Source organism: Penicillium maclennaniae (genome assembly GCF_028827695.1).
Source record: "Penicillium maclennaniae strain IBT 15551 chromosome Unknown utg000002l:1.0-2354659.0:1.0-2356205.0, whole genome shotgun sequence".
NCBI lineage: Eukaryota > Fungi > Ascomycota > Eurotiomycetes > Eurotiales > Aspergillaceae > Penicillium > Penicillium maclennaniae.
In genome coordinates this window covers 970610-998248 of record NW_026623214.1, presented here as the reverse complement: position 1 = coordinate 998248, position 27639 = coordinate 970610, and the positions used below count along the sequence as shown (strand labels likewise).

Sequence of the window (27639 nt, the reverse complement as noted above, 5' to 3'; positions counted from 1 at the left end):
TACAAGAAGAGAATGGCAAGGAATCAAGGAAAAGAAGATGGAAGACGTAGTCTACTCGCGCCGCCGATCAGATTCAAAGACAGTAAATGCATCAATGCCTTTTCCGTCATCGCCCCCGGTGCGGAAGAATTCAGTTACCACTCCTATGGCGTAGCATGAAGCTGCTGTCACTGTACTAGCGAACAATACCCTGCGGAAGATCCCTGGTTTGGATCTGGGATTCAGCTTCGAGTTTGGGCTGGACGAGCTTGGGGGCTTGGACCGGTTAGAGGGTTGATCGCATGGGACCTATCTTAAACACTCACCTGAAAGGTGGAGTGGGAAGTCGGGTAGGAGTCGTGGCGGGTAGAGTTGGCGATGTCCTGGTTGACTTTCTTGTCGGCGGAGTGTGAGGTGTGGGCGGCTGTACTGGCGGAGCGGCGAAAGACAAGAATATCACCCCCACCGGTAGCGATATCGTAGCCGTCTGTTTGCATCTGCTGAAAGTAGGGGACAAACTTGGCGGGGTTGTGTAGACGGGCGAGTATGTCTTCGGGTGCTGTGGTTGAGGTGGTGCCGAAGAATGAGTCGACTTCAGATGCACTGATCTTTGATACAGAAGAGTCGTAGGCTAAGATGCGGTATTCACTGGTGGACCATTGGAAGGGGTTTTCTTGATTGACTTTGAGGAAGTCGCCGACTCGGTCTTCGGCGCCTTCGAAGTCGAATTTTGACTTATGGGACTTGGTCGTGCTGTTGACTTTTGAGACTGAGGAAGAGAGTGAGCCAGTGGTGGCTGCATCGGACAAAAAGAGAGCTTCGAGCTCGCTACCGGGGTCGCAATTAATGTTGACATTGGCTTTCTTGGTGGTCATGGGCTCCACAGCGGGTGCCATTGGAAACGAGGCATGCTCGACAGAAGCGGGATTAGCAGCAAATTTGGCTTCTAGCTCGCTCCCCGGAGGGCAATCAATGGGGACGCCCAAGCTTATAGATTCAGAAACGATTTTTGCTTCGAGCTCGTTACCAGGAGAGCAATCAACGGTTGATGGAGCATCCTCAGTGACGCTGGCAGCTTGGGAGTCAAGCCCAGCGAACTTGGCATCCAGCTCGTTCCCAGGGGGGCAGTCAACAGAGTCACAATCATCACGGCTGCTGGGCTGAGCATCGAATGTATCCAATGGACAAGATTGGTCCTTCTGAGCGGCATGATTGGCAGCGAACATAGCCTCTAGCTCGTGACCTGGAGTACACTCAATATTAACACCAGACGTTAGACCTGAATCAGGATCGAGTTTCTTCTCTGATTCCAGAACCTGCATAGTCTCAGTGCCGGGCTGCTCCGTGCGAGGTGATTCCGACACGAAGAGAGCACCCAACTCGTTACCAGGCGAGCAGTCGACGTGAATATTGGGTTTCACGTTTGACTCCTCACCATGAGGCACCTTCGACATCACTTGTGCTTCTTTAAAGCTAGCCGGTTCGGTATTGAAAAGAGCCTCCAATTCGCTTCCACCAGCGCAATCGACGGACTCGGGATTGGGTGTCTCAGCGCCTTCCTCACCTAACGGCTCGGACACAAGTTTGGCCTCGAGTTCATTTCCAGGGGGACATTCGACACTAGCCAAGGCATCTTTTTCCGCGGGTTTCGGCGGCATGGGAGCCATACGACCGCTTATAGGGTCATACTGGTACCCTTCCGCACCCGACTCGGGAGACTTGACGAAGTTGAAGTCCTGAAGATGAGCTTTAGAAGGATTCTCTTCGAAAGCAGGTTCGATATTCAAAAAAGAGCGCAAGAAACTGGGCCAGATGTGGTCCTGCTTATCCACACGGTATGAGTCTGACCGGCGACCGAAAATGGCACAATATGGGTCTTCGGTGGCGTTTCTCTTAATGTAAGCCATCCGGCGATGTAGCTGTTCGCGCTCTGTATCCCAGAAATCCTTCCCTCGGCCAGCGGAGAAGCCTGAGAATCTGGAGCGAGAGCGAGGAGGCAACCCCCATGGGAAACTCGAGTTCGAGTCATGGTGGGCCGTAGAGGGCCACGATTGGCACTCGACTTTGCGGGAGGGGTTGGCTTGGGGATGACGGTGGTACTTGGCAATTCGACGAAAGATACGCTCCACATCATCATGTTTGCTATGACAGTGGCGAGCAGCACCTATTACACTTCGACTGGCGGTGTGGACAACAACTAGATGTGAAAGGGCTGGGCGGGCGCCCGTTGAAGAGGTGGCTAAAAAGGAACTCATGATTGATATGGATACGTATGCCCCAGGGTGGGCTTTGAGGTGTCTCTGGTAGCTCTCAGGCTGTATAGAAGTGGACTGGAAGTAGCTCGCGTCGTGGGCTCCAGAAAACCGTCGATCATACCCACTCGCAACGGGTGTATAAGAGCGGGTCCGCTTATCCTGACCCCACGGTAGGCGTCTGAAGACCGTTCAAGGTAGATCGTCAGTCTGCAGAGGTGTGAGTGAATAGTCGTGAAGGTGCAAGCAAAGATGAGGTATATTAGACGATGTAGAGAATAGAGACAGGCCCAAGGAGTGAGCAGGAGGACACCATAGCAGGAGCAATGGACTCCGAGTTGAGTGGGGCAGAGTCCGATCATCGCGGGGTCAGCCAGTCACAGCGTAAGAGTCACGGGATCCCCGCATGTCATCAACCCATGACGTCAAACTCGAAGCCCGCGAATCGTCGGTCACTGATATATCGCAAACCATCGTCATCAATCATGCATGCGGACCTATTCATTTTTTGACATCGGCACACCTTCCTTACTCCAAATTCTAGACTCTGGAACTAAAGTCTATAATCGATTGCTCCAGAATCGGAGACCCTCTATCCCTTCTTCGCGACACAGGACCCCCCGGTCTTCAGCCATCTCGAGTTCTTCAGTAGCCACACCGACACTCCATTTGAAGCGCTGCGCCGCCTCCTGCGCTGTCACGGCCCGACCAAATTCCCTCCAGTCCCATTGAACCGGCTCCTCGGGTGGTACGACTCGTAGTTCATCCATCCATTCCAGAAGTTGACGTACAGTCTTGTCGTCGCTCCAATCGAATCTCTGCACCACAAGTAGACCACTCTTGAACCGACGCAACCGAACTGGTAATTTGAGCTTTTCCCACAACTCAGCTGCCCGTTCAAAGTCGGAGGGACTGACGAGTTCTACTCCGTTGCGGGATCGGTTGAATACCGCCCATAAGTCAATCAAACTCATAATGCCGCCCTCCCGTTGCAAAAATCCCTTGCGGTCGTCTGTTAGGTATTCGGCGAGGTTGCGTGACAACTCTGATAGATAGAGGTTCTCTGATCCTGAGCTAAGCATATCCTTGGTAGTCACCATTCCCAAGGCAGCTACGGATTCTGATAGTACTGCGTTGGTCTCTGCAGAACCCTCGTTGCTCGCCATTCCAGACTCCCTGGCAAGAGTCTCTGCGAGTGCCACGATCTGTTTTGCAGACGCCATGAGCGCCTCGAGATCCTCAAAGGCATTGCCTATCACCAGCTGATTGTTCATGCGAGCTTCTAGTCCCCTTTGCTCTAAGCCTGCAATACCCACAGCGGTACGTGAGGCTGGCTGAGGACTTTCTACGGCTGTACTAGTCGGTGTACTTGATGATGTTTGCGAGGGTGGAGGTACTGGTGGCGCATTTTGTAGGAGCCATTTCCGCTGAATGAGGGCCCCCTTCAGTCTCTCGTGGAATATTTTCTCTCCGCCGGCTCGAAATGAAAGCTTGATGCTCTCCGTCACTTCCGTATTGGCGATGCGCGTTTGATCGAAGAATGGAGCTGGAGAATCTGAGCGACTCGCATTGACTTCACTATTTGACGTCGGGGCCGATACAAGCGGTGCGCCGCACATCTCACATTCGATGAGAGATGAGTGGTTCACGAATGTGCAACGATGGCACGACACAGATTCACTTCCTGCAGGATCGGTCCAGCTTGCATTTCTCGTGATGGCGCTATCTTCGACCTGCAATGAGTCCGAGCTGGGTAAAAGCGGATCTCGACCAGCGGAACCGGCGGCCGCGCTAATCGCCGCTTTGAGGACAGTCGTGAATGGTGGTTTGATACCGCAGGCCAGACATGGTGGTAAATTAACTGCCGGAGTAGCTGTCGTAGTGTCAAAGTTTGAGGGCAATGGGTTAGAGAATGAGCAAATAGGACAAATCCATGTCGCGTTGATTGGTTTCGGAGAAGATGTTGGATGTGGCCCGACGGATTGAGGATGCGGGGAGAGCGGCTTCACCGGTCGTAGGCTGGTCTGCGATACAGCAGGACTGCCATTTACGCTCCGCAAATTGTCCTTGCTCTTCTGCGGCTTGGGATATATTGTGATCTTCGGCGATGATTTCAAGAAGCCAGCCTAATGAGACAAAACTTAGTGATTCAATACCAAGCATCGTGACGTAGATTGTACCTGATAATCTGCTCGATCGATCTCCTTCAGGTCGATCCCCACGGAATGTTTGCGCGGATCTTCCGCGGCCACATAGCATACGCGATGCGACGTCAAGTATGCATGGCCATTTTGGTAACTGGGGATCTTGTATTTCCTGGGTGGATATCAGTATGGCGTCAACCCGCAACCCAGGAACCCGGGAACCACGTACCCTTCATACAAGCCCACCGCATCCTGGACAAAGAGAAGAGTCTCGTCAGGCAACAGTAAAGGCCGCAATGCAGTCGTTAGGTCAAGAGACTTGAAAAACATCTAGCAGGTGGCATAGGGAAGCGCACGCGATAGCGCGACTATGATAGACCGCGGTGCCGGAATAAAGTGACTCCGGGGTAAGCGAGTTGAACTTCAAATCTCAATCTTCAACTGTGACCGTGTGCGCTGTCAGTGAACACTGACTTCCTAAATCTACGGTTTCCCAAATTTTCATTTCTGCTTCCTCCGTAGCCTTCTCGTCTATCTTGTCCCTTACTTTCCGAGTTCTTTCTTCGATCTCACTTCTTGTCACCCTTCGCCACTTTACAACTTTTTTAGAGACCCTCGGGATGAGCTTCGCCCCGTGGCGTGCCACGGCCTCGGCCTCGAACCCCACACCTGCTGCTTATCCACCTACTGGTAAGTAATCTTTTCCGCCTTCTCTGTGTGATATGATGCTGACCTACCTCATAGCGACCCCTGCCTATATTCCTGTTCAAGCACGTCGTAGCCTTGCCTATAACAAACCAGCCCCAGCCACCAACGGAGCCGACATGACACCAGCGGATGCAACTCCGCCGCCGCGCGTGCAGTTTCCACCTGCCGTACGATCGTATGTGCAACGCTGTTTCGCGCCTGAGAACAAGATGGCCAGCGTGACCACGCAGGAAATGCAAGAGAAGCTGAAGTTTGTCATTACCGATGCGGCAGAGAACAATAAGCTCAACACCATAGACTGGGAGAGATTGGCTCTCCCACAAGTCATGATTCAGAACGAACGCAACAAAATTCTGGCCAACCCCAACGTGTCGAACTGGGGAATGTCTACCCCTTCTTCGCCGGTGGATGCCTCCCGCAAGAGAAAACCGGGTCTCGGCCACGACGCAGAGACGCACCCCTGGACAAAAGCTAACAATAACACTCGCAACCGGTTTGAAGACCGGATCACTCACCCTTCCACAGAGAAGAGACCCCGCATGACAACAGATGACTCTAGTAAGTCAAAAGCTAATTTGGAGATGAGAAAGAAGCGCTTTGAGGGAGCCGGAGCCAACTACGGATCTGCCTCACCTGTTCCCTCGCCGGCCCGCAGTCCCCCAGTCGACCAAGGACCCGTGATCGGCCGTTGCCAAACCCTGGAAAAGAACTACTTCCGCTTGACATCAGCCCCGAACCCTGACACCGTGCGGCCACTTCCCGTGCTTAAAAATACCCTGGACCTACTCAAGAGGAAATGGAAACAAGAGGGCAATTACGGCTACATTTGTGATCAGTTCAAGTCTCTCCGCCAGGACTTGACGGTCCAGCATATCCGGAACGAATTCACTGTGATTGTCTACGAGATTCACGCGCGCATCGCCCTGGAAAAAGGCGATCTGGGTGAGTATAACCAGTGTCAAACACAACTGCGGGTTCTGTACGCAGCGCAGTTAGGCGGACATCCGACGGAGTTCAAGGCGTATCGTATTCTCTATTTCATTTACACGCGCAACTGGACGGCCATGAACGATGCGCTCGCCGACGTAACCGCAGACGACAGGCAGGACCTTGCTGTGAAGCATGCGCTCGATGTGAGGTCTGCGCTGGCGCTCGGAAACTATCACCTTTTTTTCCAGCTGTATCTGGATACCCCGAACATGGGCGCGTATCTTATGGACATGTTCGTCGATCGGGAACGGTTGACTGCTCTGGCTGCTATCTGTAGAGCGTGAGTGACCCTGTTCATGCTTACGTCCCTTTTGAGGAAAATGAACATGCATGCTGACAGTTGCAGGTATAAACCGGACGTGAACATCCGCTTCATCACGGAAGAGCTTGGCTTTGAGTCCGATGAGCAGACCGCGCGGTTCATTCTTGAAAATTCCTCGCCCGAGTTACTCGAGGAGAAAAATGGGTCTGTGAGGCTGCTGACCGGAAAAGCAGGCCTGCTATTTGAACAAGCCAAGGCTGCAGCCCACGCGGTGGTCGACATCAAGGGCCAGATCTAGGTCGAGGTCTAAAGTCATGTCATCCTTTTCCAGTAGCCTTGGTCGGCCTTTCTTTCAGCAGGGCGTTTTTCGGGTCGAGCTAGCCCCAGGTCCTTTTCCCTTGGAGTTGCCCCATTTCATTTTGCTTCTTCATTCCCCTCCCTTTCAGGTCTGCAACAGTCGCATACTAATACCCGCTGGCGTCTTGTTTGGGGCAGGGATTGTGGACTTGGTGTTAGTGTGGGGTTTGGTGTTGGAGTACTCGACTAGTATATATCGTTTCCGGAGTACATTTGAGCAAAAACAAGCATGGCATTTATTTCGTCACCTTCACTTGTTCTACTCTATGGTAGTGGGATAACCGGCATATGGCCCATTTCGAGATTTTGATAACCTATGAACCTAAAGGTCGCCACTTTGAAAGTGAGATCACGTAGAGTCTCAAAAGCACGTCACAGACGTCAAGTTGAGAATTTTCCATATCATCCCAGGATACCTTGAACAATTAAATAGTTCCCTCATGTGGTCACGAGAGGTTGACACCTGACTCTCCAGGCCACTGACTCCACAATGATTTGCACCCGAGTCTGTCATTGTTTCGTTGTAAAGGACCCACACTCTGGCAGGTCGTGTGAATCACTCACAGACAAATCAAAGACAGCGTACGCAACCGTGTTTACTGTCTTCCATATATCCTTCCATTGTCCTTCCATGGAAGCCATGGGCAACGCCCCGCCACGTGGGTCCCACAGCGGCGTCAGCCATGGGTGGCAGTGTGATGGTCAACGCACAGAGTGGATGCCCACACACCAAAGAATATTAGCATCTCAAGCGAGAATGGTCTATATCCACGGGTGCGGGTGTAGTAGAACGGGGCCTCTATTACGCGGATCCTCTACTCATTTTCAGCCGGTCATCGTTTGCAGTCATTCAAACCCCCCGAGGGTATGGGATCTGTGGTTATAGACCAAATAACAGAGTCAATAGGGCTGGCCACACTGACATCATCGGCGATCGGCATTGTTCAGCCTAGTCTGTGTCTGTTTTCTCCAGGCGGATGAAAGACCCAGACCCATGACAGCCCACGTCGATCTATTTATACGGCGAGTTACGTGGGCAGAGTGGTCCAGGGCCGAATGTGCATGCCTTTTGCAGGACAGTCTACCGGGACGCTGCGGGGGCCGCGCATTCGAAGCCCCGGACTTGATCATTCTTTGCATTAGTAGCAAAGACTCGACCTTGCCAGGGCTAGGCCTAGCCCGGGGCTTTGTTCTGTTCATTTCCCGTGCGCCCTAAAAGAACGCATGCCGATCTAAGCGGCTTTGGGAATGGAACCTCTCATTCGATCCACGGTTGGTGCGCCTGGTCGAACCACAGATGAGTTGAGGGGAGTGTAAGGGAAGATGTTCCTCTTTTTACAGAGAGCATGGGATAGGTCTTTGTCTTTGGGTAGTGTTCCAATGCGAGTCGAGGACTCGGCGAGGAACGTTGGTTAACCGCCGAACACAAAGGGAACCTAGCTGAATGTCTGCCCAATGCTGAGCCCGTGTACGCTGTATTACGTGTATGTTCGGATCTTCAATGAACTGCTGGGTGTTCATTGGGGCTGTATGCGCCCGTGGATTTCCTGTCGTCAGGGCAAAGGACCTGAGGACTCGCCACCTATGCCCCAATTTGGATTTCCATAGATAGGTCCTATCTTTCTCGAAGCTGAGGATAGAACCAAAAAGCGGGCCTCTCATCACCAACCCGCCCGTTCCTGTGGTTGGAACCGCAATACCGTACACTTCGTGATATGGTCGCATTCAAGGGCCAGGGAAAAAAAAAAGGGAAGCTGATCCCCTTTTTCTCCCTGCTTTTCTGACTTGTCATCACTCTCTTTCCCCTCTCCTTTCCGTCCCTTCTCTTTCCCCAGGTCACAATGAAGGTAAGCTGCCCCTCGGATACGTTACGCGCCGTATTGTGTGTCATTAACCTAACCCGCGGTTTCAGGCCATCAGACGATCCTTGAAGGGGGAAAAAGAACCCAAGCATCATCATCACATCTCTATTACCCCCAAATCTGCGCTCGCGATTCTTCCTCCCAAAAAGGTATTTCCTTGTTTCTCCCTTTCCCCCCCCTTTAACCCCACGGTGTACTCCGTAAACGAGTGAAACACGTCCCCCCTCTCTGGTGTCCCACAGCAAAATGTGGCTGACCGCACAAGGTGATCAAAGCTCTCTACGACTACCACCCCGAAGGCAACAACCAAGAATTGGCTTTCAGCAAGGGCGACTTCTTTCACGTTATCAGCAGGGAGGACGACTCGGACTGGTACGAGGCCTGTAATCCGCTTATCCCTGAGGCTCGAGGGCTTGTTCCTGTCTCCTTCTTCGAGGTCATCGGCAAAAACGAAAGGGATAGTGGGGGTTCCGGCGATCTGCATAAAAAGGACCACCACGACTCTGGATTCTCCGACCGCATTCCTTCATCTCCGAACAACACCACCCGTCAAGGCGCCTTCAGGATGTCTGCGCTCGGCAAGGGCCAGGGCGCCATGGTTTACGGCATTGTCCAGTACGATTTCCAGGCCGAACGCACCGATGAACTCGACGCGAAGGCTGGAGAGGCAATTATTGTCATCGCCCAGTCCAATCCCGAATGGTTCGTCGCTAAACCTATCGGTCGTCTGGGTGGCCCTGGCTTGATTCCGGTCTCCTTCATTGAACTTCGCGACATGGCCTCGGGCCAAGCCGTCACCGACCCGCTGGAGGCTGTGCGACGCGCCGGTGTCCCCAAGGTGGAGGAATGGAAGAAGATGACTGCCGAATATAAGAACAGTAGCATCACTCTCGGCAAGATTGAGGGCGGCCATGCCTCTGGCGGCAGCATGAGCGGCGTCACCAATGGAATGGAGCAGATGTCCATGAATCCCAACCAAAGCGCACACATGAGCCAGAACGGCAACGCTTACGTACGTCCCTCACTTTCGTGAATGCGACACAAGTATACTAACAATCTATCCAGGCCTACCACCAGCGCAACGCCAGCAAGGGGACACTGGCGTCGCAGGCCCCTCCGACGCAAAATGCAAACTTCCAACCCGTCCTCGCACCGGTCGCCGCCTCGATCCCGCGCTATTGCTTCGATAACGATAAATACTGGTACATCATCGAGGCCAAGATGGAAGACGGTCGCTGCTGGGAACTTTCAAGATACTATCACGACTTCTACGACTTCCAGATCGCCCTCCTGACCCAGTTTGAAGACGAGGCCGGCAACCGCGGCCGACCTCGTACCCTCCCTTTCATGCCCGGCCCCGTTACCCACGTTACCGATGCGATCTCCAACGGCCGTCGCCAAAACCTCGACGAGTATATCAAGAAACTTCTCGCTATGCCCCCGCACATCTCCCGCTGCCAACTTGTTCGACAATTGTTTGCGCCGCGCCAAGGCGACTTTGAAATCGACCCGAACGCCTTTGGCGAGGAGGCACGGTACTCGGGCGAGTCGCACCACTCAGATCCCTCGCGCAGCCTGTCCCGCCAGTCTTCCCAGGTCCCGATGAACGCATCCCAGGACCGCACGTCGCAACCGCAGCGCCCTCAGCAAAGCTCAGGCTCAGTTTCGACCGGCTCTATTGCGCCCCCACCGATGAACCGCCAAGCAAGCTCCCTAACGCAAGTTTCCTCGGCCTCGAATTCGAGCGCGATGAAGGTCAAGGTATTCTTCCAGGACGACTTGATCGCGATCCGCATCCCATCTGGCGTCAGCATGCAGCATCTGAAAGACAAGTTGTGCGATCGACTGAAGATCCAGGAGGATATCATCGTGCAGTACCGCGATGAGACATCCGGTTCCTACGTCGATCTGGTCTCTGATCAAGATTTGGAGGGTGCCATGCAGCGCAATACAAAGTTGACACTGTTTGTCAGCGTCGCCTGAACCTGGACCTGGACCTGGATCTGAATCCGACAGACAAGCGCGCGGCGCAATGGTGCATTTTGGTTCATGTTCATTTGTGTTTCATTTTTTTCCCCATTTTGTTTGCAACGAGTAACGGTGCATTTGGAGTTCTGGCATCCACCTTTTCGAGATTTCCCTGTGGCTTCATTAGCCCTTTGAGCGATTGCACTTGATTTTTCCGTGTTTCGAGGGGAGGACGTTCGCGATGTTACGAATATGACGCGTGATGTATGGCATGGCCTTTTATTTTCTGCTATCTTACATGTTTATTATGGTCAACTTTTTCTTCCCCTACGCATTTTTCTCTCTCCGCCTTGGTTCTGATTCCTTTCTTTCTGATCTGTCTTTGACTACCCTGTCTGGGCTATCTCCTTTCTCATCTATACCTTGTTTTGGGGGACAATACCCTGCCACGCTGATGGCAATGTACATATGCTCTCATTCTGCATACATAGCAAAGCCTTTACCTATTTGCGTCTAAATTTCCAAAATTAGACATCACGATGGATATATTCGGTTCTGCATCTATTCCCGAAATCACATGACTCGGCTCATCGGCCCGTTCATTTTTCGCCTCAGGAACAGGAGCCACTAAACCTCAAAATTACATCTCGTTCTTTTATACATAGCGCTTTTTGTCGGTACTTTCGGTGCGCTTCCTTGAGCGTTTTTTATCTATTGTCGCGACGCCAACCCGCCGTCCATCGCACTTTCTGTCCCGGCAAAAACAAACAATTCCCGCAGCACTACCTCGGCTACGCCCACCATCCCGGATCCGCCACGAAGCGCTACACAAAGTATATACGTCCACCGCACAAATGAGTCGGGCCTCAGTGAAGATCTGTAGGGACTGTCTTCCCGGCGCACTGCGCTCTTCCACGGGCGTCCGAAGTGCTGCACGGCCGCGGGGTGTTGTGCGCGAGCGCACCTATGCCACCCAGCGAGGATCGTCTCGGACCGTCCCAAACCGCTCGCAAAATGAGATTACTGCTGCGCGGGCCCTAGGCGCTCAACTACCGTTGCGCACGAGGGGGCGCTGTCTGGCTACCGCGAGCCAGGGCGCCGCTACCGCGGAGGGCCCGAAGGACTACGTCGCACCCACAGAAGGCCCGATGAAGGAGTATGATACGCGCGTACAAGAGGGCCGGCTACGAGATGACCCGTATCAGCGAGGTAGGGGCGATGCCATAGAAAAAAGGAAGAAATGCAAGTCTAACAAGCACAGGAATTATCCAAAATCTCCAAGACCTCTTCGAAGCTCTCAAAACCTACGATGCGCCCAAGGTCATTCACCCTTCGGTCGAGTCTCTTGACCCGCAACCCAAGCAGTCTTTCTTCGGCTCGCTGTTCGGTAATAAGAAAGAGAAGGCTGCGAAATCGGCTATCCCGGAGAACCTGCCAGAGGGTCTGTACATGTATGGAGATGTGGGTTGTGGTAAGACTATGCTTATGGATCTTTTCTTCGATACGCTACCGCCGAATATCAAGAACAAGACCCGTATTCATTTCCACAATTTCATGCAGGATGTACATAAGCGCATGCACGTTGTGAAGATGAAGTATGGCAATGACTTTGATGCGCTGCCCATGGTTGCGGCGGATATTGCAGAGATGGCGAATGTGCTCTGTTTCGATGAGTTCCAGTGTACGGATGTTGCTGATGCTATGATTCTGCGAAGGTGAGTGCCCCTATCAATGACACTACTTACCCTTTGCGGCATAACAGAGGATCAGACTTCTAATGAGTATACAGACTCATTGAAGTCCTCATGTCTCACGGCGTCGTCATCGTCACAACTTCCAACCGTCACCCAGACGACTTGTACAAGAACGGCATTCAGCGCGAATCGTTTATCCCCTGCATCAACCTCCTCAAATCCGAACTGAAAGTCATCAACCTCAACTCCCCGACCGATTATCGAAAGATCCCCCGCCCCCCCGCAGCCGTCTACCACCACCCCCTGGACGCAGATGCCGAACAACATGCGAAGAAATGGTTCGATTTCCTCGGTGATCCTATTGATGATCCTCCCCATCCAGCCACACAGGAAGTTTGGGGTCGCACGATCCGGGTGCCTCGGGCCAGCGGCAAGGCTGCACAATTTACCTTCAACGAGCTGATCGGCACCGCTACTGGTGCAGCGGATTATCTTGAGCTGGTGCGCCACTATGATGCTTTTATCGTGACAGATGTCCCAGGCATGAACCTGAACCAGCGTGACCTCGCCCGTCGGTTCATTACTTTCATTGACGCGGTTTATGAGAGCAGGGTATGTACCTTTTTCCCTTTCACGTGTTTAGTATCCAGCCTTGTGAAATCCCCCTTGAGCCCTTTCTGATTAATATGTTTTGCAGGCAAAGCTCGTCCTCACAACCGAAGTCCCCCTGACAAACCTCTTTCTCTCGGAGAAAGATGTCAAGGATGGCCTGAAGGGTGACCACTCCCGATCTCTCGGACGCAATGCGCAACTTGATGGACGATCTGGGCATGTCAGTGCAGGCGCTGAAAAACACGTCTATTTTCAGCGGTGACGAGGAGCGCTTTGCATTTGCACGCGCTTTGTCGCGGCTTTCGGAGATGGGAAGTCGGGAGTGGGTCGAGCGGGGCCTTGGAGTTGGAAAGACGCCCGAGGAGGGTAAGGAAGAGAGAGAGGCTTGGTTGAAAACCAGGAGTCATTGGAGCGAGGATAATATGTGAGTGAGTCTCTTGGGTTAGTTTGATCTTCCCAACGGCTTGGGTGTATCCTGTGTCCTTGTGCGAGCGTGAAAGAGAGCGTGATCTTGTATGTGTGTGTATTGCATTTTTCCTGGACATAGATTCTCCTGTAGAGATGCATTGTTAGAGAGCATAGTGTATATAAATCAGATATCTTCATGCACCAAGAATTTTCACATTACAATCACCCACATTCTGGACTTTCTTAGTTAAGAATGGTGAAATAGGCCTTGCACTCAGATAGGCTGAGTATCACATGACGTCACGTCGATCAACCAGAACCAAGTTCCTTTTAACACTCCACCATTTAAGTCTTAGTAAGCTCTTGTCTTAATAAGAACCCCGGTTCCAGAACCTCAACGTCATAGTCTTTGAGCATGTCTCCAATGGGTACCCAAAGCTCATCCGATCGCCCATTAGAAACCATGATCGAAGGAAGAGCCATATCCCACTGCTATTCTATCCAGACGTCCCACTCCGCTTAGTTATTCAGGCAGTTCTTCACAAGCTAGCTACCACACTGTACCTTGAATCCGCCACTTGAACGAATGCGAGAGGGGGAAGTCCGTCCCAAGTGCCGAATCAATGTGAAAGGAAAGTCGACCCGCGAATCAGAGCCCGCATATTCTTAATGATTTCTTGTCTGCTTTTCTTGTTCCGGCACACTGACAAGCTATGACCCAGAACTGGGTCATCCAACACTCTCTGTTTTCCTTTTCCGCCAGTCAAGGTCAATCCTCCTCGCCCGACTCCAGCCTCTTAGGGACTGTTGTCGTGTTGTCGACGTCCCCACTGTAGCTCCTAGCTTGTCTACCCCCTGTTGTCCTGCTCGTGATCGAGACGGGTCGACCTGATTAAGCAGTTCTGATTTCACATCGTGCGGAAATTCCGGCTCCGTGATTGGTATTCTCCCCCAAGAGCGGCCTGGGGTAGATTACATCATTGACGGTAGTGAGCCAGCTTTCAGGATATTACGCATGGCATGAGAATGGGGTTGTATAAAGATGGCAACTCGCCCCCCCCCCCCCTATGGAACTCTCTTCTTTCACCTTAACTTATAATTCATTGCGTCGAATAACGTTAATTGAATTGAATTCACTATGGCACCCACTAATGCCTCCGTCGAGGACGGCAAGTTCCGCGACATGGCCAGGGACACTGTTGAGCTCAATGGCGAGCAACATATGACCACCGACTATGGAGTCAAGATCTCAGACCCGGATCACTGGCTTCGGGTTGGCGATAACAAACACATTGGTCCTTCGCTCCTGGAAGATCAGATTGCACGCGAGAAGGTATGTCTCATCTCATTGCTTGCCTATCAGGACATTGCTAATCGTGGTAGATTATGCGTTTCGACCACGAGCGCATCCCCGAACGTGTCGTGCACGCTCGCGGGACGGGCGCCTTTGGCACTTTCAAGCTGTTCGAGAGTGCAGAGGATGTTACCACCGCTGGTGTATTGACCGATACCAGCCGCACAACTCCCCTGTTCGTGCGTTTCTCTACTGTGCAGGGTAGCAAGGGCAGTGCGGATACCGTGCGTGACGTGCGCGGTTTCGCCGTGAAGATGTACACTGAGGAAGGAAACTGGGATATTGTGGGTAACAATATCCCCGTCTTCTTTATTCAGGATGCCATCAAGTTCCCGGACGTTATCCATTCTGTCAAGCCTGAGCCGCACAATGAGGTGCCGCAGGGTCAGAGTGCGCACAACAACTTCTGGGACTTTATTTACATGCATTCGGAGACTACACACATGAACTATTGGGTATGTGATCTGCGCTGGAGGGTTGACGGAACCTTGGCTAACACGAAGTAGCAAATGTCTGACCGAGCCATTCCTCGCTCGTATCGCATGATGCAGGGCTTTGGTGTCAACACCTATTCTTTGGTGAACAAGGAGGGAAAGCGCAGCTTCGTCAAGTTCCACTTTACTCCTGAGTTGGGTGTGCATTCCTTCGTTTGGGACGAGGCTCTCAAGATTTGCGGTCAGGACCCCGACTTCCACCGCAAGGATCTCATCAGCGCTATCGAAGCAGGCCACTTCCCGCGCTGGAAGTTCGGCATGCAGATTCTCCCCGAGGAGAAGCAGGACGACTTCGAGTTCGACCCTCTCGATGCCACCAAGGTCTGGCCTGAGGAGCTTATCCCAATCCGATACATTGGCCAGCTGGAGCTCAACCGCAATGTCGACGAGTTCTTCCCGCAGACTGAACAGGCCGCCTTTTGTACCAGCCACATCATTCCCGGTATCGACTTCTCCGACGACCCACTGCTGCAGGGCCGCAACTTCTCCTACTTCGATACCCAGATCTCGCGTCTTGGCCCGAACTGGGAGGAACTTCCCGTCAACCGTCCCGTCTGCCCATACATGAACCTCGTCAACCGCGACGGCGCAATGAAGCACAAGATCACCAAGGGAACGGTGAACTACTGGCCGAACCGCTTCGAGACCAACCCACCCGCCAAGCCAGCTCAGGGCGGCTTCACAAGCTACCCCGAGAAGCAACAGGGTATCAAAGCCCGTCTGCTCTCCGACAAGTTCGCCGAGCACTACAACCAAGCCCAAGTCTTTTACAACTCCCTCTCCGAGATTGAGAAGTTGCACTTGGCTAAAGCCTTCTCCTTCGAACTCGACCACTGCGACGATCCCCTCGTCTACAAGCGCATGACCGAGCGTGTCGCAGCCGTCAGCCTCGAGCTCGCCCAAACCGTCGCCGAAAACGTCGGCGGCGAGAAGCCGTCCAAGGCTCTGAAGCCCAACAACGGCGCTACAGCAAAGGGTCTCAGTCAGCTAGAATACATGCCTGAGAAGCCTACCATTGAAACCCGCCGCATTTCCATCCTGATCGCCGACGGCTTCGACTACGCCTCCTACACAGCCATGAAAGAAGCTCTTTCATCGCTCGGCGCATTCGTCTTCACAATTGGCGCCCAGCGCGCCGGTGTCACTTCCGAATCTGGCGAGAAGGTCATTCCGGATCACTTCTTCAACGGCATGCGGTCGACACTCTTCGACGCTGTCTTTGTGCCGGGTGGTAAACACATCGAGACTTTGGCGAAGAACGGTGTTGCCAAGTTCTGGATTACTGAATCATTCGCTCACCTCAAGCCTATCTGCGGTGTGAACGAGGCTGTGGCATTCATCAGTAAGCAGATCGCGTTGGATGAGGTTGAGGTTGCTGCCCAGGGAACTGCGGTGACCGAGTCTTATGGTGTGGTTACTGGATATGGCGATGGCAACGGTCTCAAGGTTGATAATGTTGGACCCGACTCGAAGGGCTTGGCGGAGCAGTTTGTCTGGCACATTTCGCGTCACCGCAACTGGGCCAGAGAGTTGGATGGTTTGGCCGACCAGATTGCGGCATAAATGGGTTCCATCCTTAATATTATGATTATGCGTATAATAAATTGTACACAGAATTCACTCCGAGACCGGTGTTAATAATACTTCCTTCTATCGTTTCTTGAACCCTAGTGCTATGGGTTACTCGAATAGATATGCTCCTACTATGATAAACACTTTCCACTTATGCCCGATCAGTAAGATTTTCAGGTTGCTCCGCGATAAATTCATGATCAATCCATTAATGAGAGAAATTGGAACGCAAATGTGTTTCACAGTTGATGCTCAACTTGTTGACATGGAGGCGGATGGCTGTAGAATCGCGCTGTTTTCAAGCGCTCCGTCTCTGGCTTTTTTGAATGGCTTCAAGCTTCCTTCGATTTTGGGCATTGCCAAATCACTTCTTTGAGCCCATGCGCATCGCACAAGTGATGTTGAAATTTACGCCTACTTTCGAAAAGATTACTCACGCCTTTACCTGAGGTACGCACTGGCGTAATTTTGCACGGCCCGAGAAAACCAGCATGTAAAAGTCTGGAGGGCAGTCCGATCAAGGATTGTACTGCATGTCATGAACGAGGTAATGCATCTCCCAGCCGAGGAATCTCACATTCATTGCGCTGGCTTGTGTTTGAGCACGGTGAAAGACCTGCATTCTTCACGGGTGCGACACTTGCCTACGCGCCCAAACTTGGATCCACCTGCAAAGGTTCTGCAGGTCAAAGCGTGGGACTAGAAGAAGAAGGGTAAAAAGTGGAATTGATGTGCTGTCTTTAAATTCTCCGCAAGTCGCGTGCTTTTCATGAATTAGGATCTGACATGGGCGTCGTCTTCAAGCCCACAGCGTTACCTCTACCTCTCTACCATAAAAAAGCTTTCTCAGCAAATTGATCACCCTCGTTCTTACTATTCTGGAAGGAGACAGCATTCTCAAATACATAATGGCTTTTGCGGCTCGTATGAAGAAAATCAAATCTTGATACCCCTAGAATAAACCCGCATGCCACACCCAGGGTACCCGTGCATTTTTCCTCGCGGTCGGAGCTCTGACTCTGACATGGAGTTGCACGGTAGTCACAGACCCGACCAGAGAAGGAGGTGACAATCTCTGGGTCTTTGGCTATCAAAAGGGTTCTCAGATCTTTCTCAGAGCTCATTCGTACGCCTACATTTGCCCCTTCTTGGTTTCTTGCTTCTACGGGTTCATCAGTTCCTATTAGATCGAGAATCGTTCGAGGACCCTGACCAGTGAGTGAGAGATAATTGAGTGAGACGGTCTCGCGGGGATGCCTTTCCGCATATCGCGCTCGACGCGCTTGTGCGTGGTGATTGGGATCTCAACGTGTTTCTTTTTGGGGGAGATTTCGGGTAAGTGGGATTGGTCTTTCCTGGTTGGATTTTTGTGTCTTACGGAAAGATAGTGGGGTTTTACACACACTCTCTTGCACTAGTTGCAGATGCTTTCCACTACGTATGTTGATGTTATATTTTGTGATGGATGAGTTGCTAATTTCTCCGTGCCAGTTGAATGACCTTGTGGGCTTTGTCATTGCCTTGATTGCCTTGAAGGTTCGTTCGCGAAGAAGGCTGGTCTCTGATCATTGTTGACATGTTTCAGGTCTCAGAAGGTGATGAGTCTCCGAAGGGGCTATCTTTTGGATGGCAGAGGGCTCAGTTGTTGGGTGCTTTCTTTAATGGGGTGCTGCTCTTTGGACTGGGACTTAGTATCTTGTTGCAGTCGGTTGAGAGGTTTATTTCACTACAGCGTGAGATGAAAAAGCTTCCCTAGATTGGGTAATGCACGACTAACCAAGGTGCAGGTATTGAGGATCCGAAACTAGTTTTCATTATTGGGAGTATTGGATTGAGTCTGAATATCATCAGTGCTTTGTTCTTACACGGTGAGTGTTTCACCATCAGGGTCAGAAGTTCCCGAGACTGACTCTGTGTTTCGCAACAGAACATGGGCACGAACACGGCCACAGTCATATCCCACCTCTGACGATTGAGGATGGAGTGTCACCCATTAGTGACGACGGGGATTCTATTGCCAAGGTAGGTGCTCTTGATGAGATTTATTATTGGTGTGCTGACATTACTCAGCATCATGACCACAAGCATGTGGATTACGAGAAATCGCATAGTTCCGTCACTGTGCGAAGTCATGATCACAGCAACGGTCACAGTCACAGCCATAGCCATGGGCACGGGCATGGGCATGGGCATGGGCATGGGCATGACCATGGAGACTTGGGCATGATGGGTGTCCTGATTCACGTTCTGTGCGATGCAGCCAACAATCTCGGTGTCATGGCCGCCGCATTGGTCATCTGGCTGGCCAAATACGACGGCCGGTACTACGCCGACCCGGGAGTGAGCATGGGCATCTCGTTGATGATTATCCTGTCTTCTATCCCCCCTGAGTATGAGTCATTCCCGTGTGTTCTTTGGAGCTCAACTCACACATATACAGTACGAAGAGCTGGTCACATTCTCCTGGAAAGTGCGCCAACCGGCGTTGATCTGAGCGATGTCCAGCACGACCTAGAAAAGGTGAGCAATCTCCTGACCGAGATATGATACAGCCTTCTAATGGTTCAGATCCCCGGCGTGCACTCTATCCACGAACTCCATATCTGGCGCCTCAACCAGCAAAAGAATATCGCCTCCGTCCATGTCGTAGTCAAGGAACCCTCCGTCGCTAGTTTCCTCAAAACAGCCAGGATCATTAACGAGTGTTTCCACGCGTACGGAATCCATTCAGCGACTCTCCAACCAGAAGTGATATCGGAAACGGAGCATTTAGATGGAGAATCACGGTGTCAAGTGGTGTGTGGTACGCTGTGCGAGGCCCTGACCTGCTGCGGATGATGGGCAACAGCGCGACATACAATGCGACATAGTTTAAAAAAAGGCCAATGTTATCATCAACCACCCAAGTGGTCGAGCAGTAACTCGGCTATCACATCTTCCTTGGTCTAGTGGTCATGATTTCCGCTTGTCATTAACACCGATAAGCGCGGGAGACCGGGGTTCGATTCCCCGAGGGAGAGTTTCTTTTTGCTTGCAGCTTTACAGCACAAAAAAATATCACATTTTTACTTTTCAGGGCATCTATTTCTTTTTGACACTTTGTATATTTCTCAGTCTACGAATCAGACTCAATTCATGGGTTTTCCAGCGTCTGGTCAATCCTGTGTTCTCCGCCCGTGGAGAAATGACCTCCGAAGATAATAATAGTGTCGCAATCCAGCGGGCGCAACTCCGCCGAGATATACATCCGACCGCTAAACAATGACAGAACACTCCGGGAACAATGACTTTCCATCAGCTACAACTATAGATAAGAGCAGCGCCAGAGCTCCACTTCCTATCACTGCGGACATCCCCGCGCTGGGCCACGAATTGGCTATCACAGCCCCTCCTGGAACTCATTCCGATTCCGTTCGTACTACAACGGTGCCTCACATGCGGGGGCACTCGTGAGCCCAGGAGGGGTCACGCTCTTTTCTGTTCTTCCATTCCACTTCTAGCTAATAAAGCTTGCACTATTACAAACCTCCAACATCGATCATCTAATAGAGATGTCTCTTCAGAGCTGGGAGCGCCAAGCTCAGAAAGGCCGAGATATCCTCGACAACTCCATCCCTAAACAATGGCTTCTCCCAGCGGACAAATTGCCGCTGCCCACACAAAAGAATGTGATCGCGTTCCCCAAGCAAAGCGGTTTGCTCAGTGACCGTGAGCTTACTATAACGGAGATGTCCGCAACTGAGCTGGTGGGGAGAGATGGGGACGGGTAAATTGAAGGCCGAAGAGGTGGTTATGGCGTTTCTAAAGAGATCAGTCTTGGGCCACCAGTTGGTACGGAAGTTCGGATGACTCATTTGACAGCAGCAATGCTGATGAGTGGAAATATAGCTCAATTTCGCAACGGAGTTCCTCGCCGATGAGGCAATTGCTCGTGCCAAAGAGCTCGATGAATACTACCAGCGGACGGGGAAATTGATCGGACCTTTGGTGAGTTGATTGATAAATTCCATTAATATGCATCAATGAGCAAAGGCTCATGTCCTGTATAGCACGGCGTACCAATCAGTGTGAAAGAGCACATTGGGCTCAAGAATAAGACCTGCAACACTGGATATGTCGCTTGGTAGGTCAAAATGTATAAGCAACCACCACGACAAATGCTGATAACCATAGGGTTGACAAGGTAACCCCAGAAGATGCACACTTGATTCAATTACTATCAAAGGCCGGCGCAGTCTTCCACGTTCGTACAAACCAGCCTCAATCTCTGATGGTAAAGTCGAATTCTATATTCTCAATTCTCACTAACAAAGCATAGCACCTCTGCTGCAGCAACAATATCACCGGCACAACCGTCAACCCACACAACCGCACCCTGACACCAGGTGGCTCCTCTGGCGGCGAGGGTGCCTCCATGGGTTTCAAATGCGCTCCTCTGGGCATCGGCACTGATATCGGAGGATCAATCCGCTGTCCAGCCGCGTTCTGCGGTGCCTACGGATTCCGTCCTTCCACAATGCGTATGCCGATGGCCGGAATTCAAGTCGCTGCTTTAGGTCAAGAGACCATTCACGGCGTCGTGGGCCCGATGGCAAGCACCTCCCTTGAAGATTGTGCACTATTCTCAAAGGCTGTTCTGGACCAAGAGCCATGGACTGTCGAGAGGACATTAGTCCCTCTGCCGTGGAAGACTGTCAACCCGACACGAGATGTGACTATTGCCATTATGTGGGATGACGGGTAGGTTTTCAAGTTCCTATTTCCCCCATTTACCATAGAGTGGCTATTCCGTGTTTCGTATTCCATACTAACAGATGATCCAGGATCGTCCATCCCCATCCCCCCAATCACCCGAGCCCTCCGACTCGCCCGCAACAAGCTCACTGCAGCCGGTATCAAAGTCGTAAACTGGGACCAGTACAAACACGCCGAAGGCTGGGATATTATCGTGAGCACTCCTCCCTTTACCCCCCCCCCTCCTGAATATTCAATTCCAACTGACACCACCCAGTCAACCCTCTACTACCCGGACGCCGGCTCTCGACAACGAGAAATGCTCCGCGCCTCAGGCGAGCCCATCCGCCCATTAACAGAATGGGCTCTTTCCTACGCCCGCCCAACGGCCCTGACCCACCCCGAAGCCTGGGAATACCAATACAAGCGCGACGTCTTCATAGATGAGTACCATGCTGTTATGAAGTCGCGCGGCGTGGACTTTATCCTCTCGCCGCCTTACCCGGGCGTCGCGGCTGTGATGGGTGAGTCGCAGTATTGGAATTACACTGCTATTTGGAACCTGGTTGATTTGCCTTCTGTGGTGTTTCCCTCTGGCTTGACTGTTGATCGGGAGTTGGATGTGGTTGGAGAGGAGAGTGCGTATGTTCCTAGGAGTGAGGTTGATGAGAGGGAGTGGAGGAAGTATACGGGTCCTGAAAGGTTTGAGGGCGCGCCTGTTGGGTTGCAGCTTTCGGGGGGGAGGTTTATGGATGAGGAGGTTTTGGCTGTTGCGGGGGTTGTGGAGGGAATTCTTAGGGATGAATGGAAGGTTAGTAAGCTTTGAAACGAGTGGTTTCTTTCTGGTGGACGAGTTGAGTGAGGAAACTTTGAATGTCGATGGCGACTACGAAGATATATATTTATACATGAGTCATGTCCTGGATCTAGAAGTTGGGAAAGGGTTCAGACTTTGGAACTTCTTTCTATTCGAGGCCCAGTTTATTCTTTCTCCAAGGCAAGGAGTGCTTTTTTTCAAGTCCGTGTCGATGGTGGTATCGATAGCAAGAGGAATATAGACCTGTGGTGTAGGCTTCTTGACCGGGGTTTTCGAAGACAATTGAAGAGACAGTCGTAAATGATAGATTGTTTCTATCCGGAGATCTAGATATGTGGGGAGGAAGCAAGTCACACTCCGCTAGCCGTCGTAACCTGGGGTAATTTAGTAAATTGGTCTGAATAAGTGGTGGATTATGGACTGATTCTTCTGATAGAGGTGGATCTGGACGGCTGTTTGCCACGCGGGTAGAAGAAAGAGGGTGTTGAACTTGACACAGACATATGCTATAGTCGCCTGTTGGATTGTGTAATGAGGTATATCAAATTATTACTGTCTTTCAAAAATTGGCCAGAGAACGAGATCATTGTTTGCTGCCCTGAGTTTATCAGCCAGTGAGATACAGGAGAACTCGCTTGATGACACCGTGGACTCATACTCTAGCGATTAGCCACACTCAATGCTCTGCATAATTTCCTGACATAAAGCAGTGATAGATAAGCTCACTCAGTCTGTAAGTACGCTCTCAAATGAATTTCTTCAAGAAATGACGAATATCGTTCAGAAACGTACATACATCCATAAAAGCACAGACACATTATCGCCCGTCCAACCCCCATTAGGAGGGTAACATGGGATGAAGAAAAAAGGAAACAGAAAAAAGAACCATATCATCACAGACATTTCCATCACAAATATTTCCATCATAAAAAGAGAACAATCAGAGCATGGGGGTGTTCATGGCTCCTAGAAAAAGAAAAAGAAACTCCACAATCAAATCAATTATTTGCGCCAAAACATAGCCTTCCCCATAGTCCTACTGGCAGCCCATTTCGTCTCAGCAATACGATCCTTGAAGGAAGGTTTTCCGGAATACCGAATTGGCTTTGAAGAGCCACCTGATTCGGACGAAGTACCTGTGGAACTTCCACCGAAAGATGAAGGCGCAAAGTTCGTCATATTGCCCGCGTCGAACTTGGTCTTGCCTTCAACAATCTTGTGAATCAAATTCAGGATAGCATATGTCGTGGATCCAATTGCACGAACAGCAGCAAGGACAGCAACAGACCAGAGGATGATAGCGAGGTAGATATTCGTACCACCTGCATCGATGCCGTAGACTTCTGAAACGGCCATGCCGAGAATTACATTTGCGACCATCCAGATGGAAACCATGTACGTGCGCACGGCGCGGTAGTAGTCTTCCTGCAACTGCGATTCGGCGACAGGAGGTTCAGGGACCTCGAGGCGATCACGGAGGTTGCGGAGGGCGGCGTCGTAGCCTGAGTCGATGTCGAGTTGTTCGGAGGGCATTTCCATGAGGACGGTCGTGCCATTGATGACTTTGGCGGTGCCGAGATCTGTGTGTAGGACGTTGTCTCCCTTTGTGCCCCAGGTTACGTCGTGGAGGTTGCAGAAAGCGTAGACTTGGAGGATGCAGATATAGGATGGCATGAGGAGGAAATATTGGATGGATGAGGTAAACATATGCCAGGGATCGAGGTAGAGGAAGGAGGTGTAGAAGTAGAGGCCAACTGTTGACAACATGGACAGGACAATGTTCATCAATAGAGAGCTGGAGACGTCAAGACTGTAGTCGCCTACGCCGGCGCGAGATAAGAGTTCTATCACCACGAGGTAAAGGGCACAGAAAACTGTGTAGAACATGACGATGGCGTAGATTATGATGCCAGCCAGGTAGAGGTTTTTGGCACTGGGGTTGTGAGTTATAGAATGAGGAGACGGGAGAGGTGAAGGACTTACCCTTGAGGCCGGTTACCGAGGGAGATGACAAATTGCAAACACATAACCAAGACTATGGCATAACGGAGGACGATGAAGATGTACTTGCCCATGTTGTGGCCGAAGGGATCAAGCTTTTTGTCGGTGAGTGAACCAGCAATGAAGTAGAAAGCGAGGTAGAAGTTGGCGAGACCGAAATAAGTGAACAGCAGGTTGAGGGTCTGGTACACGAACTCAATATGCAAGAGAACCTTGCGAGCGAAAGTGTGGTCTGTCTTCCAAATCTGTTTGGCGTTGAACATGGAGTACACGGCAGCGAAGAAGGCGCCGTTCAGCCAACGACGACGTTGCGAAATAAACTCGGGCACAGTGTCAGGCACGTCGGTCTCTCCAACCGCGCTCTTGACGAATTTCAAAACCCATCTTTCTTCTCGTTTAGCAACCAACTCCCAGCAAAGAATACGATCTTCAGCCAAGTACATGTTGGCAGTGAAGACATCGGCATCCTGGCCATGCAAAGTCTCACCCTTGAAGTACTGATTGAGTGGGCCGTGACCATCGGCATCGTTCTGCAATGCGAAGAAACGGTAAGCACTGAGAGCACCAGGCAACACAGTAATGTAACCAAAGACCGATTCCAAGGGTTTGTCAAGAATATTAGACATCTTGTACTCAAAGTTCTGACTGGCAACAAGCGGGTTGAATAGACCAAGCCAGTGCTTTCCTTTTCCAGCCTTAATCTCACCGGCTGCACCAGCAACGTTGGAGTCCTGGTCGAATGCCTTCCACAGGTGGTACAAAGCATCTGGCTCGGGTTTGGTACCAACATCAAGCAAAATGCAAATGTTGGGCTGTAGGGCGCGACCAAAGGCATTGAAGAACCAACGGTGAGAGTTGAGCTTCTTCTGATTCTGCTCTTTCAAACAGAAGATGACCTGGCAGGGCACAATGCCCTTCTCAGCGCCCTTGAACTTGAGGTCCGCATCGAGCGACACCTGGGTAGTGTACTCATAGACGTGTGCAGTGACAGGCTTCTGATTGACAATGTTCTTGGCAATGCCCTCTTGATAAACACCCAAAGCCGCGAGAGCATTCAGGGTTCGCGGGTGGACCTTTTTACGACCATCGGCAATAATGCAAACAACAATTTTCTTCCAGCCATCCTTGCCCAGGTACGGGACTTAGTACGCTGGCAGAAGTGACTGATATTCCGCATGACACCGTGCATGGTACGGGTGAAGCCGATCTCGTCTTCGTTGTACATCGTGATACAGACAAACAGTTCAGTCTCGCGTGTCGTACTACCAATCTGCTGGCGAAGCTTGTATCCTCGGTTGGTGAACTCATCCGGGTCAGACGTCACGGCAGTGTATCGCATATGGGTGAATTCGCGGTCATCACGACGCGGCAGGAAACTGTGTAGAATGGTCGGGATCTTGCATTCGAGGATAAGCTCGCCATTGATCAACTGGACTTCTTTCTTGACCATCTGGGTGTCGCGAACGCCCCGGCGGCCCTGCTTGTCAGGCGCGGGACCGTAGTGAAGGTTGGGGTCAATCATGCTGGCTTCGTCGTCATCCTCGTCCAGATTGACCTTGGCCATGTCATCTTTTTCGTCACCCATGATGGTCGACTCGCTCATGAATGAGCGGACACTGGCGCGAGACCCGTGGTTGATGGTCTGGCCACCACCACCGAATGGATCTTCGCCAACGACCCCGTCTCCAATATCAATGCTTGTATCGGCCCCCATTGAAGGAGCAGGGCCTGAGAAAAGAGGAGCAGGAGGCAACGGTCGTCGCGGACTTCCGCCATATCGTGAGCTAGGGGTACCCGGTCGCGGACTACCATTGAGATCAGCTCGTTCATAACCGACACTCGACACAGACGGAGGGCGAACGTGTCCGGGGCTCCAAGGACGCGTAGGAGACCCCGTACGCGGAGGAATAGACGGGTAAACAGATGTGTCCGCTAAACTACCAGCGGGAAGCGGTATGTTAGGAATAGTTCCCACACTGGAAGATGGGCGCGTTGGAGAAACCGCGCTGGGAACTTGGTAGAATCGATCATCGTACCGAGGCGCCTGGCCGGTCCTATAAAAACGAATTCGAATGTTAGAACGCGGTCGCGACGGACTGGGGGAAAAATGCAGCTCGTCCGTATCCATCTTGAACAAAGTCGGTCTTGTTCAAAGTGGCGATGGGACGAGAACCAATGTGATGGAAATAAGCACTAGGTGCAATGCTGATGGCCGACGTAAAGGAAGATCGCCAAATAAGCACGATCTCGCCCAGGATGGACCTCGCGTGCCCATTCCTAGCGCGTCTACCAAAAGCATCGTTTGAAAGGGGGAGCCAGAATTGGCGAGCAGCATGTGGTTTGTGTCGTTCGGACAACGGTGGAATGTGTCTAGGAATAAGGGTACTTTGGGAAGGAATGTACGTACGGCGTAGTTTCATCATAGTCTGGTTGATATGAGGATGGCTGGTAGGAGGATGGCTGATAGGATGAAGGAGCACTGGTACCACTTAGATCGCTTTCGTTGCCGGTGGTTGGCAACAGGCGCATGGTCGGCCCATTGCGAGACACCGCTGAAGGAGATTCGGCGTCGGATAAGAATGAAGACGTCTCATCCAAGTAGGCGGGGGGCTCATCCCCGTAGCTAGAGGGTGGATGACGGTTCATGATACGGAATGTTGTCTTTGATCATTCAGTTCCGCATGATAGGATTTGACGCGGTCTGGATGAGACAAGGTGCGCAATGAGACCGAGGTCAACTGGGCCGAGACAGAACACCACGTCTGATAGGGACAATACTGAGAACTGAGATCGATTTGAAAAAAAATGGAATGCGGAGAGGAATGCAAGAACGTGGAACCAAACTAAGAATTAAGAGTCGAGGATCGAGAATAAAGAGGAGAAGCGATTCATCCGGGATCAACAAAGTGTGGAGTTGAGTTGTCAAGGCAACCGATTTGCAAGGCGCGAGTATCTGCACGGGGGCACCCTCAAACATTGAGAAGTGGCCAGGGTGCAACCATAAGTCTGTCTAGTCGTTCAATTTTATTTACACTGGGCTCGAATATTAATACCTATGATCCTTGCTCCCTCGCCGTCAAAGTCCAAATTGTTGTTCTCCAGCGTTTTGGCAGCCAGACTCAACAATGGCCCCAGCTCCACCCGGTGGGTCATAGTCGCAGTACGTCAGTGATTGTAATCAGTGCGTTAGCTTCATTGATATTTCAAGTGCAATTAACTCCAGAAATGAGAGCGCAAGAGATCATTCTTCATGGCTTGTTGAAACATGAAACATAAAACATAGAACATGAAACATGAAACATGAAACGTAAGATGCCAACTGCCGAACCCCTCCACATTGTCGTCCTTTTCTCCAATGCTCAATCGCAACACGACTTGTTCGTAAAAGAATCGGTCTGGAAATCCCCCACTTTCCACCAGACAACTAAGCT

The 27639-nt window shown here is 51.5% G+C and overlaps 9 protein-coding genes across 9 annotated transcripts; 6 read left to right on the top strand and 3 right to left on the bottom strand.

The window, feature by feature from the left end:
* Positions 1–51: 51 nt before the first annotated feature.
* N7477_001591 (uncharacterized protein) lies at positions 52–2234 on the bottom strand (the record flags this gene model as incomplete). Its single annotated transcript, XM_056963254.1, has 2 exons — positions 52–255; positions 306–2234. The coding sequence occupies 2 exons, from the start codon at positions 2232–2234 to the stop codon at positions 52–54; spliced, it is 2133 nt and encodes a 710-aa protein (XP_056826173.1).
* Positions 2235–2791: 557 nt separating this feature from the next.
* On the bottom strand, positions 2792–4705 carry N7477_001590 (ESCRT-II subunit protein VPS36; the record flags this gene model as incomplete). Its single annotated transcript, XM_056963253.1, has 3 exons — positions 2792–4357; positions 4412–4547; positions 4605–4705. 3 exons carry the CDS (start codon positions 4703–4705, stop codon positions 2792–2794), a joined length of 1803 nt encoding a protein of 600 aa, XP_056826172.1.
* A 290-nt stretch (positions 4706–4995) lies between these two features.
* Positions 4996–6633, top strand: N7477_001589 (uncharacterized protein; the record flags this gene model as incomplete). The annotated part of the gene is made up of 3 exons (XM_056963252.1): positions 4996–5065; positions 5120–6353; positions 6420–6633. 3 exons carry the CDS (start codon positions 4996–4998, stop codon positions 6631–6633), a joined length of 1518 nt encoding a protein of 505 aa, XP_056826171.1.
* Positions 6634–8533: 1900 nt separating this feature from the next.
* Positions 8534–10537, top strand: N7477_001588 (phosphatidylinositol-3-phosphate-binding protein BEM1; the record flags this gene model as incomplete). The annotated part of the gene is made up of 4 exons (XM_056963251.1): positions 8534–8539; positions 8605–8703; positions 8820–9566; positions 9620–10537. 4 exons carry the CDS (start codon positions 8534–8536, stop codon positions 10535–10537), a joined length of 1770 nt encoding a protein of 589 aa, XP_056826170.1.
* Positions 10538–11376: 839 nt separating this feature from the next.
* On the top strand, positions 11377–13256 carry N7477_001587 (AFG1/ZapE family ATPase; the record flags this gene model as incomplete). Its single annotated transcript, XM_056963250.1, has 5 exons — positions 11377–11731; positions 11784–12237; positions 12312–12828; positions 12914–12992; positions 13054–13256. 5 exons carry the CDS (start codon positions 11377–11379, stop codon positions 13254–13256), a joined length of 1608 nt encoding a protein of 535 aa, XP_056826169.1.
* A 1118-nt stretch (positions 13257–14374) lies between these two features.
* Positions 14375–16647, top strand: catA (catalase catA; the record flags this gene model as incomplete). The annotated part of the gene is made up of 3 exons (XM_056963249.1): positions 14375–14569; positions 14620–15045; positions 15097–16647. 3 exons carry the CDS (start codon positions 14375–14377, stop codon positions 16645–16647), a joined length of 2172 nt encoding a protein of 723 aa, XP_056826168.1.
* A 1262-nt stretch (positions 16648–17909) lies between these two features.
* On the top strand, positions 17910–19921 carry N7477_001585 (putative di-, tri-valent inorganic cation transporter; the record flags this gene model as incomplete). Its single annotated transcript, XM_056963248.1, has 9 exons — positions 17910–17991; positions 18045–18094; positions 18148–18192; positions 18242–18389; positions 18444–18524; positions 18584–18678; positions 18727–19176; positions 19225–19452; positions 19538–19921. The coding sequence occupies 9 exons, from the start codon at positions 17910–17912 to the stop codon at positions 19919–19921; spliced, it is 1563 nt and encodes a 520-aa protein (XP_056826167.1).
* A 286-nt stretch (positions 19922–20207) lies between these two features.
* Positions 20208–22216, top strand: N7477_001584 (uncharacterized protein; the record flags this gene model as incomplete). The annotated part of the gene is made up of 8 exons (XM_056963247.1): positions 20208–20402; positions 20545–20643; positions 20706–20779; positions 20830–20929; positions 20975–21396; positions 21437–21453; positions 21480–21604; positions 21668–22216. The coding sequence occupies 8 exons, from the start codon at positions 20208–20210 to the stop codon at positions 22214–22216; spliced, it is 1581 nt and encodes a 526-aa protein (XP_056826166.1).
* Positions 22217–23209: 993 nt separating this feature from the next.
* Positions 23210–26854, bottom strand: chsB (chitin synthase class II; the record flags this gene model as incomplete). The annotated part of the gene is made up of 4 exons (XM_056963246.1): positions 23210–24140; positions 24191–25349; positions 25403–26262; positions 26616–26854. The coding sequence occupies 4 exons, from the start codon at positions 26852–26854 to the stop codon at positions 23210–23212; spliced, it is 3189 nt and encodes a 1062-aa protein (XP_056826165.1).
* Positions 26855–27639: the final 785 nt, after the last annotated feature.